The 18,966-nt window shown below is 39.8% G+C and overlaps 1 protein-coding gene across 3 annotated transcripts in view; it reads left to right on the top strand.

Annotated features, from left to right (window-relative positions):
• The first annotated feature begins 4,742 nt into the window (after window positions 1-4,742).
• The window catches only part of lhpp (phospholysine phosphohistidine inorganic pyrophosphate phosphatase), a 95,684-nt gene continuing 81,460 nt past the window's right edge, over window positions 4,743-18,966 (top strand). Inside the window, exon 1 of one of the 3 annotated variants that reach the window (XR_011345299.1) lies at window positions 4,743-4,896. Coding sequence is in view for 2 of the 3 variants with exons in the window: in XM_069899751.1 (XP_069755852.1) it covers window positions 4,772-4,896 (125 nt within the window). In the remaining variant the exon portion in view is untranslated. The remainder of the gene's footprint in view (window positions 4,897-18,966) is intronic. The other 2 variants (XM_069899751.1, XM_069899750.1) reach the window with 2 other exon arrangements.

Here is an 18,966-nt window from a genome sequence, read left to right as displayed (position 1 = left end):
TGCAATTAACAGCAAATTGCAGGGCCTCCTCATGAAGAAGGTGTAACCTCTGAGACTGCACTTAAGCCGTTCGGACTCCTCTCCGAGTGGAAAGCAGGTCTGTTGAATGCCTGGGTTCGTGACAGAGACTAAGAGTAAGGGCGCACGTGGTACAGAGCCCATAAGCAGATGTCCCCTATTAACATTATAGAGGCCTTTGGATATGCATGGACAGGTTCCGTGCGCGTGATTACAATAAAAGTTTAGGCAAACTTCAAAAGGATTTTCTTTGACATTACAATAGATGGAAAACAATGGTATGTTTTATTTGCGGCTGCGAATAAACGAGGAATGGTGAAAGCATGTAACATAAAATGTTATTGTGGTGGATATCCATCAACACAGGTTTAGTCCAGTAATATTCTTGATATTTGTTGATTGCAAAAAAATTGTTTAAACAACACGCACACAATAATCACAGTAAATATCTGTCAGTTTGAAAATTCCATCAAGGATGGCATGCAGGTTTCAATTCATTTCGTAAAGGGCATCAATTCTTCCTAGCTACATACAGTCTTGCAATTAAGCATTTGCAAACATCGTATTTTATTTAATTTTGTGACAATTCACGTGTGGATTACGATAATAAGGACATGCGCCTGTAAAACCTTATGCCTGGCTGTTTGTTTATGGACAATCTGAAAAATACTTTGTAACTTTATTTCTGTAGAGACGTAAGTATTTTTCTCCCATGTTCGTGTAGATTTCCTTTAAGATTCTATGGTGTACAGGCTCGTAAATGAGTGAGCACGAATTAACTCTCAGACGCAATACAGATGGGCATTAATTTCTGCCACTTAAAGACACAATGTTTGCATCCATTCATCTTTGTAACAGTACATAAAAGACTATGTTTGACTAGAAAAACGTATTTTCCAATTCACCATTAAAGCTTTCATTTATTTATACTCATTTTCGTTTTTATTGAAATGAAAGGGGGTTACTTAAAATAACCTGTTTTAAACATTGAGTAGAAATGTACTCAATCTATTCTACCCAGCCCATTTGGGACGTCTTGCAAATCAGCGGAACAAATTCGCATTGCACTTTAACCATCCATCCGGTACTTCAATTATACCCTGTTGTCCGCTGTAATTACTTGGATCTTTTTAAAAACATTATGTTTGTCAAATCATTTGCATTTGATGATACGTTTCCAGACCGAAAGAAACGCAGAGAACTAGAGGATATATCATATGCCAATGTTATAACCATTCAGCACCCATCTGGCGTTGTAAATAAAGTTTAAACTCAGCCTTTTACGCACTTCAGACTCACAGATTAAATGTTCATTTTTTAGAATACTATTATCAACATTCATTTGTGTAGATTTTGCATCAAGTTAACGACATCGGAACTGAACTCCTATGACGTTAATGTCATCGATATTTGAGACTTTGTCCTTTTTAACTCATGCACTTCAGTAGAGGATTCATTAATCGCAGCGCTACTAAACTGATTAATAACAAATATCGCTCTACATTATGATAACCCACAGCATAATACAGCAGAAAGATGGAGATAGAAACTTTATTTTGAGATGTCATGTCTCACTTTGAAGATGTTGGGAACAAATCAAGTTCGGGGACCTTTTTAAGAGAATTTGGGCTCTTGGTGTTCTTGCATGTAGAAGCTTAAACTTTTGATGTTTTAGAGCAATAAAAATATCGCAAGTGAAATAATGTAACAGTCTCACAAATGACTTACTCGGAACTTTATGGCACAACGAGGATAGTTCAGTATCGACGTGAATGAACTCAAAATAAAGATGGAAGTCAATGCTCTAACGATCCAGCGATGTTGTTCCATAGAACATCACAAAACAGTACAGGCCCTTCGGCCCACGATGTTGTGCCGGCCCATACATTCCTTCCTAAAAAAAATACTAAACCTTTCCTTCCCCATAACCCTCTATTTTTCTTTCATCCATGTGTCTGTCTAAGAATCTCTTAAATGCCTCCAATGTTTCAGCCTCCACCACTATCCCCGGCAAGGCATTCCATGCACCCACAACTCTATGTGTAAAAAAACTTACCCCTGATGATTCCCCTAAATTTCCCTCCCTTCACTTTGTACATATATACTCTGGAGTTTGCCGATCCTGCCCTGGCAAGCCCTGTCCTACTCCAAAACATAGCTTTTTCATATATCCATGTGCATTTTCTGTATGCCAAATTTTCAAAAAGTCCTTGTTAACTCCTAAGAAAATGCTATCAGGTTAACATTCAGTACGCCAATCTATCCCAAAACACTTGGTTAACTGCTTTTACTTTATTTGTTTGTCTGGTGCTAAGATGTTCATCTATGGTGTTTGGGCATTTAAAGTTGTGGTGGCCTGCTCTTATAAACGACATGCCAGACCCAACGACATCCGTTCAGCAAATGAGAATGGCTGTATAATTAAATATCTGTTATCCTTTAACTTTTTAAAAGTTTGTTTCGAGGTTTTACATATGCACGTGCGAACTGCATGCATTCAGACAACCATTCTATTTGCGGCACATTCATTGATCTTTCATTAAATGTTCTCCTTTCCCCGACTTAGACTTGAAGGGCCGAGATGGCCTGTTTCCATGCCATAAACTGTTATATGTGAAATGGTTATCTAATTTTGACAAGCGATCGTCACTTTGGCAAGCTGTCCAAGGAGATAACATACATAAAGAACTGCATTGTATACAAAGCGACGCTATTTATTTGTAGTTTTGGATGGATTTTCTCGTCATAATCAATTAATAACCGATTCTGCACATTAACCAATATTTGCTTGGATGGGATTGATAATTATTGAGTATCTTCTCTGGAGATAAAATGAAGCAAGAGCGAGTTGCCTTTTCAGACGAATATAATTGTCTCGTCCCGGTGCAATGGGGCTGTAGTGAGCCTTATGCAGTTTCTTTAATGAAGTTCCTTCTTACACTCTGTGCATTGTCAATTCTGTTGTGCAATTAGACCACATTGGTATTAGTGTTCTGCAATGATGCATTTAAAAGCATAAAAATTGTTTGTCTGCAGAGTTGTGGTGAAAAGGCCCGTCTTTTGGCAGCTGTAAGTATCTCTGCTATAGCAAAGGATTAGAATTCAATGTGAGTGCTGTCTTTAAATTGCTTTGACGCCAGGTGGGATTCAGACCTGACCTGTCCTGATGGTAGCTGGTGGCTTGAAACAGGCCTGAATCAATATTCACAGCGGGTGTCCTCTACTGATAAGACTGTCCAAGACAATGTTCACTATCAAAGTAGACAGCCGAGATACTACACTATTAAAGAGGTGCTTTTAAATAACTTGTTCAATCGCCAATTCTTACTAATGAGTTTTACACCATAGATTCTATCTGCAAGAAGATAGAACCCTTGCAAGCAGCAATAGGCAAAGCACTTTGAAATTACTATCCTAAGCTTCTAAAAGAAAGTGTTCCTGGCAAAATGCATTTTAGTACACGTATCATTGGTGGGAATGAGGCATTTGAGGGCTCCGTTAATAGCTGAAAAGTTGCTTGTTTTTTTCTAGATAAAATTCATTCATTGAGAAATTATAAGACATATTACGTATTGATGGACAAAAGGTTAAGATTGGTACCCCTCTCAGTGGACATCTTCCGCACAGGAACAGGCCCTTCTGCCCATGATCTCTGTGTCGACCCTGATGCCCACTGAAATGCACTTCTGCCTGCATGTGGTCGCTCCCCTTCTATTTCCTGCCTGTTCATGTGGATGTCGAAATGCCTCTTCGTTGTCGCTGCTGGATCTGTTTCCCTCACTTCCCCAGGCAGCTCGTGTTGAAAGAAAAAAAAACCTCGCCAATTCCCCTTTAAAACTTCCCTCTCACCCTGGGGAAAAATGACGGACTCTCAGTACGTGGTTAACCCACTCTTCCTTCATCGTAACATATTCCAGATATATTACACTTTTGCCCGTTTGTCATCGGGACGATACTGAATAAACAGACAATGAGTTTTTGATTTTGCTCGATGTTCCGAGTTTATCCTTGAAGTTTGTGCATTCTTGAGACATAACCAGATCATGCATTGTTCCCGGTTTAAGACTGAAATGAAAATATATGTCCTGTCAGAAACAATTACTATGGATTAAAGTGCGTTATCCCTCCACACTTCATTTTGAATGAATTTTATCTAGAAAAAACAAGCAACTTTTCAGCTACGAACAGAGCCCTCAAATGCCTCATTCCCACCAATGATACGTGTGCTAAAATGCATTTTGCCAGGAACACTTTCTTTTAGAAGCTTAGGATAGTAATTTCAAAGTGCTCGGCCTATGGCTGCTTGCAAGGGTTCTATCTTCTTGCAGACAGAATCTATGGTGTAAAACTCATGAGTCAGAATTGGCGATTGAACAAGTTATTTCAAAGCACCTCTTTAATAGTGTGAAATACACTGACTTCTGGAGACGTGCAAAACAGTTATATTATACGAACGAGCTGGACAAGCTCAGCAGGTAACGTTGGCGACTTGATTGCTCCAGCACTTTTGTGCATTAGCCTGACGGTGTCTTCTGACTTTCGCTCCTTTTTTTGCACACGCCATGGCGTCTGCTTGGATGTCGATTGGACAATCAGCGGAGTCCTGGTGGTGCTCCAATTAGTGACTGGGGCTCTGGTGCGACGAGTAAACGCACGGAGAACTGGTGTCTGTAGTTCCTTTCTCCTTACTTTAATAACTGGCAGCTCCTAAACAAACTCCATCTCCCAGAGTGCGGCCTGTTTCGCTTCTGTCATGGCTGAATGGTGTGAGCCGGCGGCTGGAGTGAGGGGAGTGCTGTTGGATATTAGTGGGGTGCTGTATGACAGCGGGGAAGGAGGAGGGGTTCCCATTTTAGGTTCCGTGGAAGCGGTTAAAAGGTGAGTGTGAACATGGCAAGAGAAGTCTGTTCGCCCAGCGGGGCACGTCGAGTCTGCGGTTCTGTGACTAGCAGATGTTAAACGACACGACTTGTCTTTTTGTTTCGATGCACAGTGATCAAATATTGGTCGTGCGGAGACTTTGTAGGTACTGCTGGCCCTCTTGGGAAGACCATCATCTCCATCTCATTAGCAGCTTATTAGTGAACTACAATATATTCAGTCTATTAACCAAGCACGAAATTCGCCCTGGCTGAAATAAAAAAAACCATTTTGCTAAAAATCCCCTCTATCAGCCTTCTCCCTAAGGGATTAGTTAACGGTTCCCACTGCAGCAATATTAGTAACACTTCAAAATGGTAGTTTAAATGCATCTAAATTAAAATGCCCTGACGACTCATTTGTTCCTCATTTAACACTGTTCACAGGTAGCTCCAGAGTAGCAAATGTTGCAGGCGTATCTGATAGCTTTATAACGTTCGTCACCTCCACTGATCCTGCCTCATTCATTATGCTCCCAGTCACAAGACAGGCCAATGGGTTCAAGGATGCCATTCATTTATTCCATTTTCATGAGGGATTGGAAGATTTTGCTGCAGCGTGTGCTTCTGGGGGAGGGTGGGTAAAGTGGGAGGCAATACATTCCTTTCACCACTGTATGTTCTGTTTTTGAGTCCTCCTGATATGTACTTTTGAGATGGATGTGTAAATGGCCCAACCAACACACATCACGGACCGTACAATTTTTTTGATGAGTAAACAAGCCTGTATCCAATTCAGGAACCTCATTCAAATATCATATTTCCTTTGATAAAGTGCCAGCAGAGTATAGGTTTGGAAAGTCTTATCATAGCTATAATAGTCTGCTAACTATAGTTACCAAAGAGGTGGTAACAACAGTGCCAACCCTGTCCGATCTGTGGAAGAAGAGCCTTGGGTGACACATTGTGCAGAAATTCAAATTCATTGTTATTTCTTTTGCTTTGTATTGGCAAAATGGAAATAGAATAATTTAAATATATTAATAACTAAAACAAAACTACAATTTATGCAGTTTGTTTATCATGGAGCATTGGTCCAAATGGTGATTCTAATAACGCTTCAAAGTACCATCAGCAATTAATATCTTCTTTGGCTTGGCTTCGCGGACGAAGATTTATGGAAGGGGTAAATGTCCACGTCAGCTGTAGGCTCGTTTGTGGCTGACAAGTCCGATGCGGGACAGGCAGACACGGTTGCAGGGGAAAATTTGTTGGTTGGGGTTGGGTGTTGGGTTTTTCCTCCTTTGTCTTTTGTCAGTGAGGTGGGCTCTGCGGTCATCTTCGAAGGAGGTTGCTGCCCACCGAACTGTGAGGCGCCAAGATGCACGGTTTGAGGCGAGATCAGCCCACTGGCGGTGGTCAATGGGGCAGGCACCAAGAGATTTCTTTAGGCAGTCCTTGTACCTCTTCTTTGGTGCACCTCTGACACGATGGCCAATGGAGAGCTCGCCATATAACACGATCTTGGGAAGGCGATGGTCCTCCATTCTGGAGACGTGACCTACCCAGCGCAGTTGGATCTTCAACAGTGTTGATTCGATGCTGTCGGCCTCTGCCATCTTGAGTACTTCGATGTTAGGGATGAAGTCGCTCCAATGAATGTTGAGGATGGAGTGGAGACAACGCTGGTGGAAGCGTTCTAGGAGCCGTAGGTGATGCCGGTAGAGGACCCATGATTCGGAGCCGAACAGGAGTGTGGGTATGACAATGGCTCTGTATACGCTTATCTTTGTGAGGTTTTTCAGTTGGTTGTTTTTCCAGACTTTTTTGTGTAGTCTTCCAAAGGAGCTATTTGCCTTGGCGAGTCTGTTGTCTATCTCGTTGTCGATCCTTGCATCTGATGAAATGGTGCAGGCGAGATAGGTAAACTGGTTGACCGTTTTGAGTTTTGTGTGCCCGATGGAGATGTGGGGGGGCTGGTAGTCATGGTGGGGAGCTGGCTGATGGAGGACCTCAGTTTTCTTCAAGCTGACTTCCAGGCCAAACATTTTGTCAGTTTCCGCAAAACAGGACGTCAAGCGCTGAAGAGCTGGCTCTGAATGGGCAACTAAAGCGGCATTGTCTGCAAAGAGTAATTAATATGCATTGAAGTAAAAACACAACGCTGGAGAAACTCTGTACTTTATACAGCAAAGATGAACCATTGAAATGTGTGAGTATTGAAGTTGCTTCTTAATTCTGCCCATAAACATGGTTCATCTGTTTTGAATGGTTTTGAACAATTTTTTTGTCACAAATATAGAAATGCTGGAAGAACCCAGCCAGTCGGCAGCTCCTGTGAAAATAGAAATCAGTCAGGAACCCTTCATCAGATGGAAGAAGGATTGTTCCAGCTACCAGCATCTGCAGCTTTATTTTTTCTAGCTTTTTGTTGTAGTTTTACATTTATTACCTTTTTGAATAATTTTCTATAATGCTGGAATTAAAATAAGGCTTTATTATTTAATTCAGATAAATCATTGCACCCTTCCAATAACTGAGAGCAGTAGCTCCGTTGATTGTTAAAGTCAGTAGCTCATGCTCTACCCAAGAGCTTCAGCACAAAATCTATTCAAGCGTTCCCTGCAGGAGTGTTGCTTTGACAATAATGCCATTATTTGTTTGACATCTGTCCTTTCAAATCAATGCATCTCATTGCACAATTTGGAAAATGGTCAGGAGAATTGGGAGTGTCAGGAACAATATTCGTTCTGCAACCAAAGTTCATATAAAGAATTATCTGATAATTTTTTAATACAGTTCTGGAACTGAGCTCTGAGGAAATTTGTTGTTGTTTCCTATGTTGCAACTGAGAATCCTTGAACTAGCTGCCAGTGCTAATGGTGGGACCACTTCTCTTTATATGTCCATTGCGGCCTTGGGTGTAAACCAGCAGTGTCATCTTATGCCCAGTGTCATGGCTTGGCACCTGCTACTTATACTGCATTGATAGACTCCTCATAGAGTCCACCTAGGCAATCCCATCTTCCTCAAGCTTCCTAGTGCTCCTGTTGGAAAATTTGTTTGTTTCCCTCACTTAAAACTGGCCTATTCAAATGAGTTGGGGGTGGGGGTGTTGTGGTGGAGCTGGTAAGGGTAAGTTAAGTGGAGCAGAAAACAAATTGCTGGAGGAATTCAGTGAATCAGGCAACTTCTCTGGAGGGGGGGAGGGGAAATGGTCAATGTTTCAGCTAAAGAAATGGGTCAGTAGGAATAGAGGGTAGATAGCCAATATAAAGTTGTGGGGCAGAACAAGCAAGAGATGGATTCTGGTGAGGAAGGGTGTTTGGCAGATAGATCCAGTTGGAGGAGTGAAAGATGGAAATAACAACAGAGGTTGGGAGGCAATAAATGGAGATAATGAGGGCTGCAGAGTGGGAAACTGATAAGAAAGAAAAGGAAAGAGTGGAATCAAATAATGGATGCTCAGTAACCGAGCGGACAGGGTGTAGGTGAAGGAGTAGGTAGGGGAGAGAAAAGGAAAGGGCTTCACTAAAATTATTCATTGATTGCAAAGTACTTTGGGAATTTAGATTTCAGATTCAGATTTATTGTCCAAGTACATGCATGATATCGCATAAAACCCTGAGATTCTTTTTCCTGTGGGCCAGGGAAAATTACCACTTAACTGGTAGTGCAAAAAAAAACTGTACACAATGTACACTTGTAAACAAATAAACAAATTAAAACAACTGTGCAATATGGAGATGATTTAAAAAAAAAACCAATAAAGTGTAAGAGTCCTTAAATGAGTCCCTGATTGATTTAGTAGTTGAGGAGTCTGATGGTGGAGGGGTAGCAGCTGTTCCTGGTGGTGCGAGTCTTGTGGCACCTAGACCTCTTTCCTGATGGAAGCAGCGAGAACAGAGTGTGTGCTCAGAGGTGTGGAGCTGCTGCTGCTGCTCCCCAACAGCAGCGTTCCCCGTAGATGTTCTCGATAGTGGGGATGTTCTGGGCTGTGTCCACTACCTTTTGGAGGGCTTTACGTTCAGGGATATTGGTGTCCCCATACCAGACTGTGATGTAGCTGGTCAGCACACTTTCCAGCACCCATCTGTAGAAATTTGACGGGATTTCCTATGTCATACCTAACCTCCACAAATTCCTGAGGAAATCGAGGCGCTGACATGCTTTCTTCACAATGCCATTAGTGTCTTGGCTCCAATGTCCATTAAAAATGCTGCAATAATGCTCTGTGTATTTCTGAATCTGCACAGTCATTTATGCACAAGAAGTTGTACGTTTTATTGATGCAATGTCAAGAACTTTGCATTTGTGTGAAATTGAGCCAGTTGCTGATTACTTGATAGATCTAATTTTACGGTATTAATTAACTTGAGCCACCCCATGTTATCCCCAACCTTCACTGTCTCCACCCAGTGCTCTCTTCATCTACTTGTTACCATCATACATCATATCCCTAAGTGGCCTTGACAAGTTTGTAGTGAGCTGCCTGCTGGAATATCTGCTGTCTTTAACTTGAAAGGATTCCTAACTAAGCAGTGAGTTCCGTGATTCTGATAATTTTCCACGTCAGAATGTGTCAAGGAACGTACAGGATGGTGGTGTTTCTATTCTGCTTGTTCATTGTATCTTTATCCCAGATAGCTTTGGAGAATTACTGCCGTGTATCATTGATAGGTCCATGATATCTTGTGGGAGTGAGTTTTTATGGTGGTTAATGGATTTCCAATTAATTTAGTTGCTGTCCCTGAACCATGATAAGCTACTTTTGAGCTTTTTTGCAATTGCACTTATCCAAGAAGTGGAGAATTGTCAAAATACTGATATAATCTAAAGATGGTGAAAAGGGTGGGGAGGAAGGAGATGACTCACTTGGCACAGAATGTCAAGCTTTTGACCTGTTCTCATGGAAGTACTATTTATATAATTAGAAGCACGGAAGGCTCCAGATGCTTTAATATTTTAAATTTAGACATACAGCACAATAGCAGGCCATTTCAGCCTACGAGCCCGTGCCACCCAATTACACCCAACAACCCCCGGTACTACAACCCCCTGTATGTTTTAAAAGATGGGAGGAAAACAGAGCCCCCGGAGGAAACCCATGCAGATATGGGGCGAACTTACAAAATCCTTACAGACAGCATGGGATTTGACCCCAGTCCCAATTGCTGGTGTTGTAACAACATGGTGCTATGCTAAACATGATAAAGCAAAGCAGCTCTGATTCCGAGTCTTGACCCGAACTATCAATTGTCACTTTGCCTCCACGGTTGCTCCAGCAGGATTGTTTTGCTCTTAATCTGATTACAGGTTGATGCTGACCCCTCCCTATATTCCCGCTGCTGATGGATGGTGAAGGGAAATTCCATCATCCATGCAGGAGAGGTGATTTGGATTCAACTTGTGGACATTGTTATTGTCGACATTTGTGTGGTATAAATATTATTTGGTTCTTCTCACCTCAGCCTGATAATGTTGTGCGATTTGTGGGCAAGGACTGCTTCATTTTCCTCAGAATCACATTCCGCAGCAGATATTGTTATTTTTGGATGAAAGAAATATCATTTAAGAAGCAGCTAAAGATGATTGGATATTTGACTGGAGTTTAACCACTGTTGTGGGACTGAAATAATTGGACTCCAATAACAACCACTACATCCTTTGAGTAACGCAGTTTATTCCCAGCCTCATATGTTTTTATTTTCAGTAATTTTAAGGTCTCTTAATTTTATACTTGGTCCGTCACTATGACCTGATCTGCAAAATACAGCTCTTTTGACTATGTTTACGCCTAAGCTGTAATGAGATTTCAAATCAAGTAGTCCTCGCAGGACATTAGTGAGTAGATTAAGTAGCTGCTTAATTAGGTTGTCAGTGCAGTCATGGTTGATAACCAATTGATGGGGCATCAATTGAAAGATGTGGTTCTTTACATCAAGTTGGTCTATGAAATTCTCCTATCTTCAGCACTTGTCTAGAACAGCCATTCTCATCCCTTGGTTGTGAACCCCTTAGGACTCTGTTGAAAGTTTATGGCGGCCCCCCTTGTCTATGAAGCAATTCATTTTAGTTGGTTTCTTCTGTACTTCTCTCCTACCAACTACATATTAAAAAAAAATGTTTTATGATTTCAGTCTGTGTCCCCCCCTTAAATGTGCAGTTCCCCACTTCTTCCCCCCCCCCCCACCACAGAATGGCTCCCGTTGAGAATTGTTAGTCTTGAAATATTAATAAGATTTACATTACAAGGTCAGCAGGACTGAGTCGGGTGTCTGGATCGCTGTTGCGGGGACTATCGGCTTTTATTTCTATTCTACCTCGTTGTCCTGCTTTTGATACACCTGAGTGGCTTTCTAATCATTTCGGAGGACAGTGGTCAAAGGGAAGACTATTGTGTTGTTGTGGTTCTTGTGTATGGGGTGGTAAGGGAGAGGAATTCAGAACAAATTTTCATGAATGGCCACTAAATTCGTATGAATGTAGAACGTACAAGCCCTTCAGTCCATGATGTTGTGCTTACAGAAATTATGTAATGTTATGGAAATATGCTCCACAATAATCTTAATTTTCCCCACCTCACACCCATAACCTTTTTTTTTTAACATTCATGTGGCTATTTAAGAGTCTTTTGAGTGTCCATATTATACCAGCCTCCACCATCACCCCAGCACTGCGTTCCAGGCACCCACCGCTCTGAGTGAAAGACTTGTGGTACCTTGGACAACTCGCCACTCACTTTAAACCAATGCAGAAATGTGAATTCTTAAACTTGTTAGAGTTTAGAGCTCTGATATGATGATTCAGGTTATTACATGCAAGACCTAACCCAGAAAATCCTTGGGCATGCTAATGAGGACTACACCCAGAAGTGCCCAGAACCACATTCCATGATTCCATCCAGAAGAAATCTACTTCTGCATTGAGTAGAGCTGAACAAAATTGTTTTATATAATCCAGTTTCTACACCACCCTCAGTGCCAAGTTTTTGCTATTTTGTACTCTGAGATACATTTCAACATGTAAGATGAGCTGTAGAAATATTATGTAAATTTTTTATTTCTTTTTTCTCTAAATGGCAATAGCTAAACAGTGTTGTGACTCTCTCAGAGTAAATTTAAACAGCACAAAACATGCTTGCATTTATGCTTCCTTTTTTCTAGTTAACTAAAACTAATCCAATTGCCTTGCTTTCTTCTATTAGTTTTTATTTTCTTTTAAAATATTTATTTTATTTATCATTTAGATGTAAATCTCTATCTCAACCAATTAAAGTACATAATATAGTAGTCAGAGAAATGAACAAAAGGGAAACAATAGGGTTTAGATAGAAGAGTATATATTTTACATAAACAGCAGGATACTGTAATGAGTTATGACTTTGTCAAAGGTGATAGGTCTGAAACCCCTATTCAGTTGTGGTTTGGTTTACCAATACTTTACAGTTGTATCCTCATTGCTTGCCCACTGAGAGCAGTTCCATATGAAAAGCAAAGAAATGTCAGAGTTTTACAACATCCTGTTGTTGATTTTGTATAGTGCATCTGTTAGCAGAACTTTAAATAAGGAACATGGGATATTAACAAAAGACCAGAAAGTCCTAGCCACAAGAAGGCAATAGGAACAGCTGGCCAATATGTGGCCAGACAAAACCCTGCAGAGCCATAATAGTGCCAAGATCACAGGAAAACCAGCAAGGGGTTTGCTGGTTCTACAAATACACCCATAAAGCAATCTACCGCCAGGGAGCCCCACATTTGTTAATTATCTGCCAAGTCGAAAACATTCTCACTGGTAAGAAAAGATGAATGTATGTGCTTCAGTTCCATTTAGCCAATGCTGACCATAAACCACTAAATTCAAATGATATTCCTTTCCTGTAATCAACTTCAGAGACTCAGAAATGCTGGAGGAACTCAGCCGGTCTTACAGCGTCCATAGGAGATAAAGATATTTTACCGACCTTTCGGGCCTTCAAGGTGTGACTGAAAATAGACAAGCAACTTCAGAGATTCATACTAACAGACCTCAAGAAAACATCATTTGCATAGGAATATTTTCAATAATTGTGTGGAAAATTCACTAATTTCACGACTAAAGGCCTTTTACAATATTGGTGAAAAGGCAAATATTTTGAGTTGTGCTACATGATAGATAAAACATCTGAAGGAATAATGAAATGGTACAGTGGGGTTAGGTAAGTTTCAGTTTGTACTATAGAATTAGTTTTCAACATATACGTGCAAAAATTTTAATCACATGAAAGCATTTCTCACAGAAACCCTTTATCTTTTGATGTTGAAGTGGAACAGTCATTTTACCGCACTCTGCCTCCCCTCTTTTCTACATTTTGACCAATGTCATCTTCCTCACAAGTGCTCATTAAATGTCTTTTCCTCAAATTTTCTTTACCCTTCACCTTATTTATTAAGGTTCTCAACCACTTCTGCTCTTATTTCCTTGCTACTTACTCAGAACAAGGATCGGATTCACTACCATCTTCCCATCAGCCTTCACTTTCAATGGATCATTCTGTACAATTTCCTGAAATTTTAAGATAATCCCAATACCAGATACATCACTTCTTCTTCCAGAACATGACCTCATGTCCACTTCTCTTCTTGTGGCAAGACACATCCTTTTGCTTCATCTTTCAAGACATCCATGAAAACAAGGTCTCTTTCCAGGTGACTAAACATATTTGCGAATTCCATTTCCTATTTATGATGTAGTCTCTGTATTGGAAAACCAAATACAGATTTGGTGATTTCTTTGCAGAACATTTCCATTTAGTCCTCAGAGTGAGCCTTGGCTCCAGTTACCTGTTCTGCAACAGCTTTGCAAAGAATTTCAGACTCAATCATTTGTTCCTCTTTCTCTATTAATGGGATCCAACATCTTCAATCTACAAGGTAAAAAAACAAAAGTGTGCAGACACCATGGTTGAAGTAAAAACACAATGCTGGGGAACTCAACAGGTCAAACAATGTAGCAAAGATAAAGAATGTTTTGAGCTTGAGCCCTTCATCAAGGTTCAGTATGAAAAAAATGTAGACAGGTGCCCGAACAAAATGGAGGTGGTTGGGGGGAGTGGTGGTGGAGTAGAGTCCCACAGGCAGGAGGTAGTAGATGGGTAATAGAGGGAGGGCACGCCAGCAAGCAGGAGGGAGGAGGTCCTCCCCCCCTGTATCCAACTATAACCTTTGCTCTGCCCATTCCTTCCTCCCACCTTCCTATTTAGGCATCCTAATAAAGGGCTCAAATTGCTGACTGCTTTGTATTTCCTATGGATGCTGCGTGACCTCCAGCACTCTATGTACTCGGTTTTCTTGTTTACCTCCATCAACCTCTTTATTCTTCCATGCTGTTTGTCAATCTTTCCCCCTAATCTAACGTCGAACCTCTTGTGCTTTTATTTGGTCTTGAGGAAAACGGTTAATTGGAATCTACCCTTTTCTTTGAACTTGCATCCTTTACATTTTAATTTGTAAAAAATAAATAACAAGAAGCAGTCAAGACCACATTGTACATAGTTATGGCATTGTAGCAGCCCGCGTGTGGAGACACGAACTGGCCTGCAAAATGGCCGACAAACGCAGCGACAGCGGGGAACTGGCTGTTGTCCCAGGCGGGAAGATGGCAGGAACGCTGGCCAATTGGCGCTCTGAGGATGTGGGGCACTGATGTCAGCACCAGAGGCCTATATAAGAGCGATGGCCAGAGCAATAAACCAGTCTTATTTTCCAAGGCTTTGGTGTGCATGTTGTTGTTCTCCATGCTTGCATAACGTAGCGTAAACATGCAGCAATCTAAAGCTGGTCTTTTTCCAAATAAGAGTGAAATCAACATTTGTTTATCAAGGACATGAATTTACTTTAACCGTTATATGAATGAGTAATGCCTTATAAAGTCAAATGGTCATAGGTACTTGATGAATCTATTCTCTGGTGTTTATAATTATTTTTATAAAATATGTATTATTGTAACATTTACATTGTATGTCCAACTTCACTAGAGATTTACATTTGTGAAGAAAATGTATTTTGCTATGCACATTGATATCCCTCCTTGGTTTGCTCCATGGTTAATTTTTTACTCTCGCCAGACGTTGGGTCACTAATTATCAGAAGGATTAATGTCTAAATGGCCGTGGAAATAATAAACGAGCTCAACGTGTTTTTTTGATTAGCAAATAAGTTTAAATTGTGTCTCTGAATTTCTTGTATAACTATGTGAAAATAACTGAAGATTACCAGTCCTTTTTCAAATGAAAAATAAAATGTTTGACAGCAAATCAAAGAACTGATGATCTGTATGCATGGTGACGTGCCTTTTTATTTGCTGTTGTCAATTTAATTGTAAGAGCTCTTACTCCTTTAAACTTCAGTGTCAGCTTCCCTTCAAACTCCACACATTATTACGATAACTCTAGAGAGAGGTTAGGAACTTCAGATATTTGGCACAATCAGGTCAGGGATGATTTTCTTTTTGTGAAAATATTCAGGCAAGCTTCTGAGAGCAGAAGCTCATTAACATAATTCTATAATTCCTCCCTCCTTCCTCGACACTAAACATTCCACATTCTTTAAAAACGAGCTCTACCAGTTCTCTGTAGTTTGTGTACTTCTGATAACTTAAATGCCAATTTTAAAAAATTGATCATTCTTTCCATTTCGCTAGCTCCCTAGTTTACATTACTTTTCCCTCCTTTTGACAACATGATTACATGCTTACTGTGTTGAGAATTTAAATTTTAAAGTCGTTTCCAAAATAGTATAGCTGAGAATGTGCCATGGAATGTTTTGATAACTCAGCAAGGTAAAAGCTGAATATGAAGAACAACAACATATTTGGCTAAGACAGTGAAAGACTATTCACCATTGGGTAAGGAGCATGACCTTGATTATCAAATCCCAAGAGAATTCTAAGAAACATGCACTTATATGGAGCAGTCTGTTTGAATGTTCTGGAAATTTATCTGTCTGTCTATGCAACCCGTGAGTCATGAGGCAGACTCACTTATAGTAGGATTAGCTGCTTTTTGCAGAGCTTCTGCTGTAACGGAGTTCTCATGCTTTGTAAAGCCATAATAAAGTATGATGTTTTGAACCATAGTTGCATTGGCTTGTTAATATCAGGTCCACTTTAACAATGTAACTGTTAAATGGATCTCTCACTAGCAAATGTTGAGGGTCTTGCATCAGTTTTAACTGTTCTTTTCTCTATACTCTATTTGACTCATCATAACCCAACTCCTTACATTTTATATATTTCTTATTAATACACTACCTTCTATACAAGTTGACTTTCTTGGAAAACATGCAAAATTAAGCTTTTTACTCATTGATACATCTGACATTCAACAATTCAATTCCATTTTTTTAACCTCAAAATGTTAAACCACATTTCCCCTGCATCAATATTAAACATTATTCAGGAATCTATATATGCCTTTCCCTGAAGATCTAAGTTTTGTCATTTTAGTAGCTAAGTATTCTTTCCAAATGTTAATGTTATGATTACCATGAGCACTTGCATATGGTTCAGATGCTCAATCCTTGTTTATTGGTTGACATTCACTCTGGACTTTAGGAAGTCAAGTTGCAGCCACCTAGATGTGCCTCACAGAGCCATGAACAACATCAGTGAGGACCATTGCATTTAGAAGCCAATTTTCACTTGCCATTTGATCTATCTCTGAGTTGTATATCCAAATGTTCTTTTTGTCCTCTATAGCAGCCGATCTCAATGGGGGCCATATGGACCCTGGGGCCAAACGCATTTAACGGGGAGCACGAACTGAAATCATAAAATGTTTTTATGTTTTATGTAGTCGGTGGGAAAGACTATGGAACAAACCAACTAAATGATTTCTTCACAGGGGGGGCCTATAAACTTTGAACTGTGTCCTGAAGGGCCCATAGCCACAAAGAGGTTGAGAATGGTCTTTCTATGCTATTCCTGCATATTTTGATGACTGTCTAATGCATTTCAATTAAAATTCATATTCCTCTAATTTCTCTATATTTTTTTTATTTTATGCATGTTTATGACTGCATTTCATTTCACTTTTTCTCTTTTAGTTTAATCTCCTTATTTGCCAGGTAATGTTGGATTTGATCCAGATGTTCAATGCTCATGATGTCTGTTATAAACATTCAAAATTTTGCAAACTGGAAGAGCTCTGTGGCGATACAAGTCACCCCACTCACCCTCTTTCCCCCTCGCCCCCATTAAGAAAGAAGGACAAAATGCCAATGGCACTTGACAGACAGTGAAAGTACCTTTTAAAAGAGATGTTTCTGTTTCAGATGCCAACAGTTAAAATATGGAAACGTTTGCACATTTGAGACATCAGCCAGACATATAAATTGAATTCTAGTAAACTTTGATTTGAAAATTGCTTTGAGAACCTAATTTCACCTGGAGTTTCAGGCAATAATCACTTCTCCCCTTCAGACAAGGCACAAGCAAATGAAGCCAGTAATGGTTTTGTGTAGCATTTACCAAAAGTTGCATTTTATTTTGTATGAAAACATTTTTTCAAACTAAATATGTGCATAAAACAATGGTATATTTTTTAATTTATCCTACTTTATATTATGAATGATATATTTTGCTAGAGGGTGCAGTGCTGTAACAATTAGAGTTGCTACTTGCCAGTTCCAGTGACCTGCATTTGATTCTAATGTGTGGTCTATGTGAAGTTTGCACTCTCTCCCACTGATCATGAAGTTCCCCCAAGTGCACTAGTTTGCTTCCATGTCGCAAAGGTAGGTTCTAAATCAAATGAGCAAGGTGAATTGCTGCTTGTGTTAGCAGATAACAAGATACCGGGCATGTGAAAACAAATAAGTTGTAGAGAAATAAATGGGGAAATGGGACTAATGAATATGCTCTGATATAATCAATGGGCTGAATGGTCTGGTTTTTCATTAGAACTTTCTCAGCATTGGAGATACAATTTTGAAGGCAGCCTATGGATTGCACTCATGGACAAAGCAATATTTCTTCATATTCAGACTGTCGTCCTGAAATTTCCAGTGAAGAGTGTGCAAAATTCAATGCTTGAAACAGTATTAGCTCATTCAATTTTTTTCTTAACTGTGAATATATGGCAAAAATATTTCTGTTAGCAAAAGGCGAATTTATAATCTACATAACCTTTTGTCTTATGAAGTATGGAGGAGACGGATTTGAAGTCTATTCCTTGGAAATTAATTGTAGAAATGTAATCCTCCACTTTTCACTCATTAAGTACAAACCTGATTTTTTAAATTGAAAATTGATTTTATTGGCTGTTATCAAATCAAATGTCAAAATCCAGACTGTTATGCTTTGGATCTGTGCCAGTGCAAAGGACATCAAATAACATCTCATAGGGCATGGATGACAAGCCAGAATGGATATTGCCCAGTTGCAGAGCTTAGTCTTGAAGGTCATTTGCAAATGGCTGTGCAAATAATTGTGGAATCTCCAGTTTCCAATAGTAATGCCAAGGGAAAATTGGATTTAATATGATGCATAACTAGATTGTAAATCACTTTGTATTTAAAACTTGAGGGTCTCCAGTCCACTTCCAACACAACTGGAAATGGGGTACAGATTGAATCTAACCTGTGATCATCACAGCTGGAAACTTTTCCAGCATATTCTGAGACTAATGTCTGCCATAAACCTAAACTATTCACCTGAGTTTTAGTCTTGGGCAATATGAACAACAACTCCTGTTCATGCAGCACGCCCTGTGCTTGCAGGCCAACATTGACTCTCATTTTAGCAACAGCTTGATTTTAAAATTCTTGTGTTCAAATCCCTCCCTTCCCAATATCTGTAAACCCTTAACATTTTAGATTTTGATGCATCCATCTTTGTAGAATGTTGATTTTGTTCAAAACTCCCAAATTTTATCATTCAATCTTTGACAACTGTGCCTTCAGTTGCCAAATTCTGACATTCTATCCCAAAACTCTGTGCCTCCTTATTCTTTAGGAAGCTTCTTAAACCTACTTTGACGACATTTTTTTGTGTGCCTCAGACTTAATTTTGGGTTGATAACACTCCTGAGTGATGCCTTGGGATACTC

This window comes from Narcine bancroftii, chromosome 10 (assembly GCF_036971445.1).
Source record: "Narcine bancroftii isolate sNarBan1 chromosome 10, sNarBan1.hap1, whole genome shotgun sequence".
In the NCBI taxonomy this organism is placed as follows: Eukaryota; Metazoa; Chordata; class Chondrichthyes; order Torpediniformes; family Narcinidae; genus Narcine; species Narcine bancroftii.
This window is presented reverse-complemented; position numbering and strand designations above follow the sequence as displayed.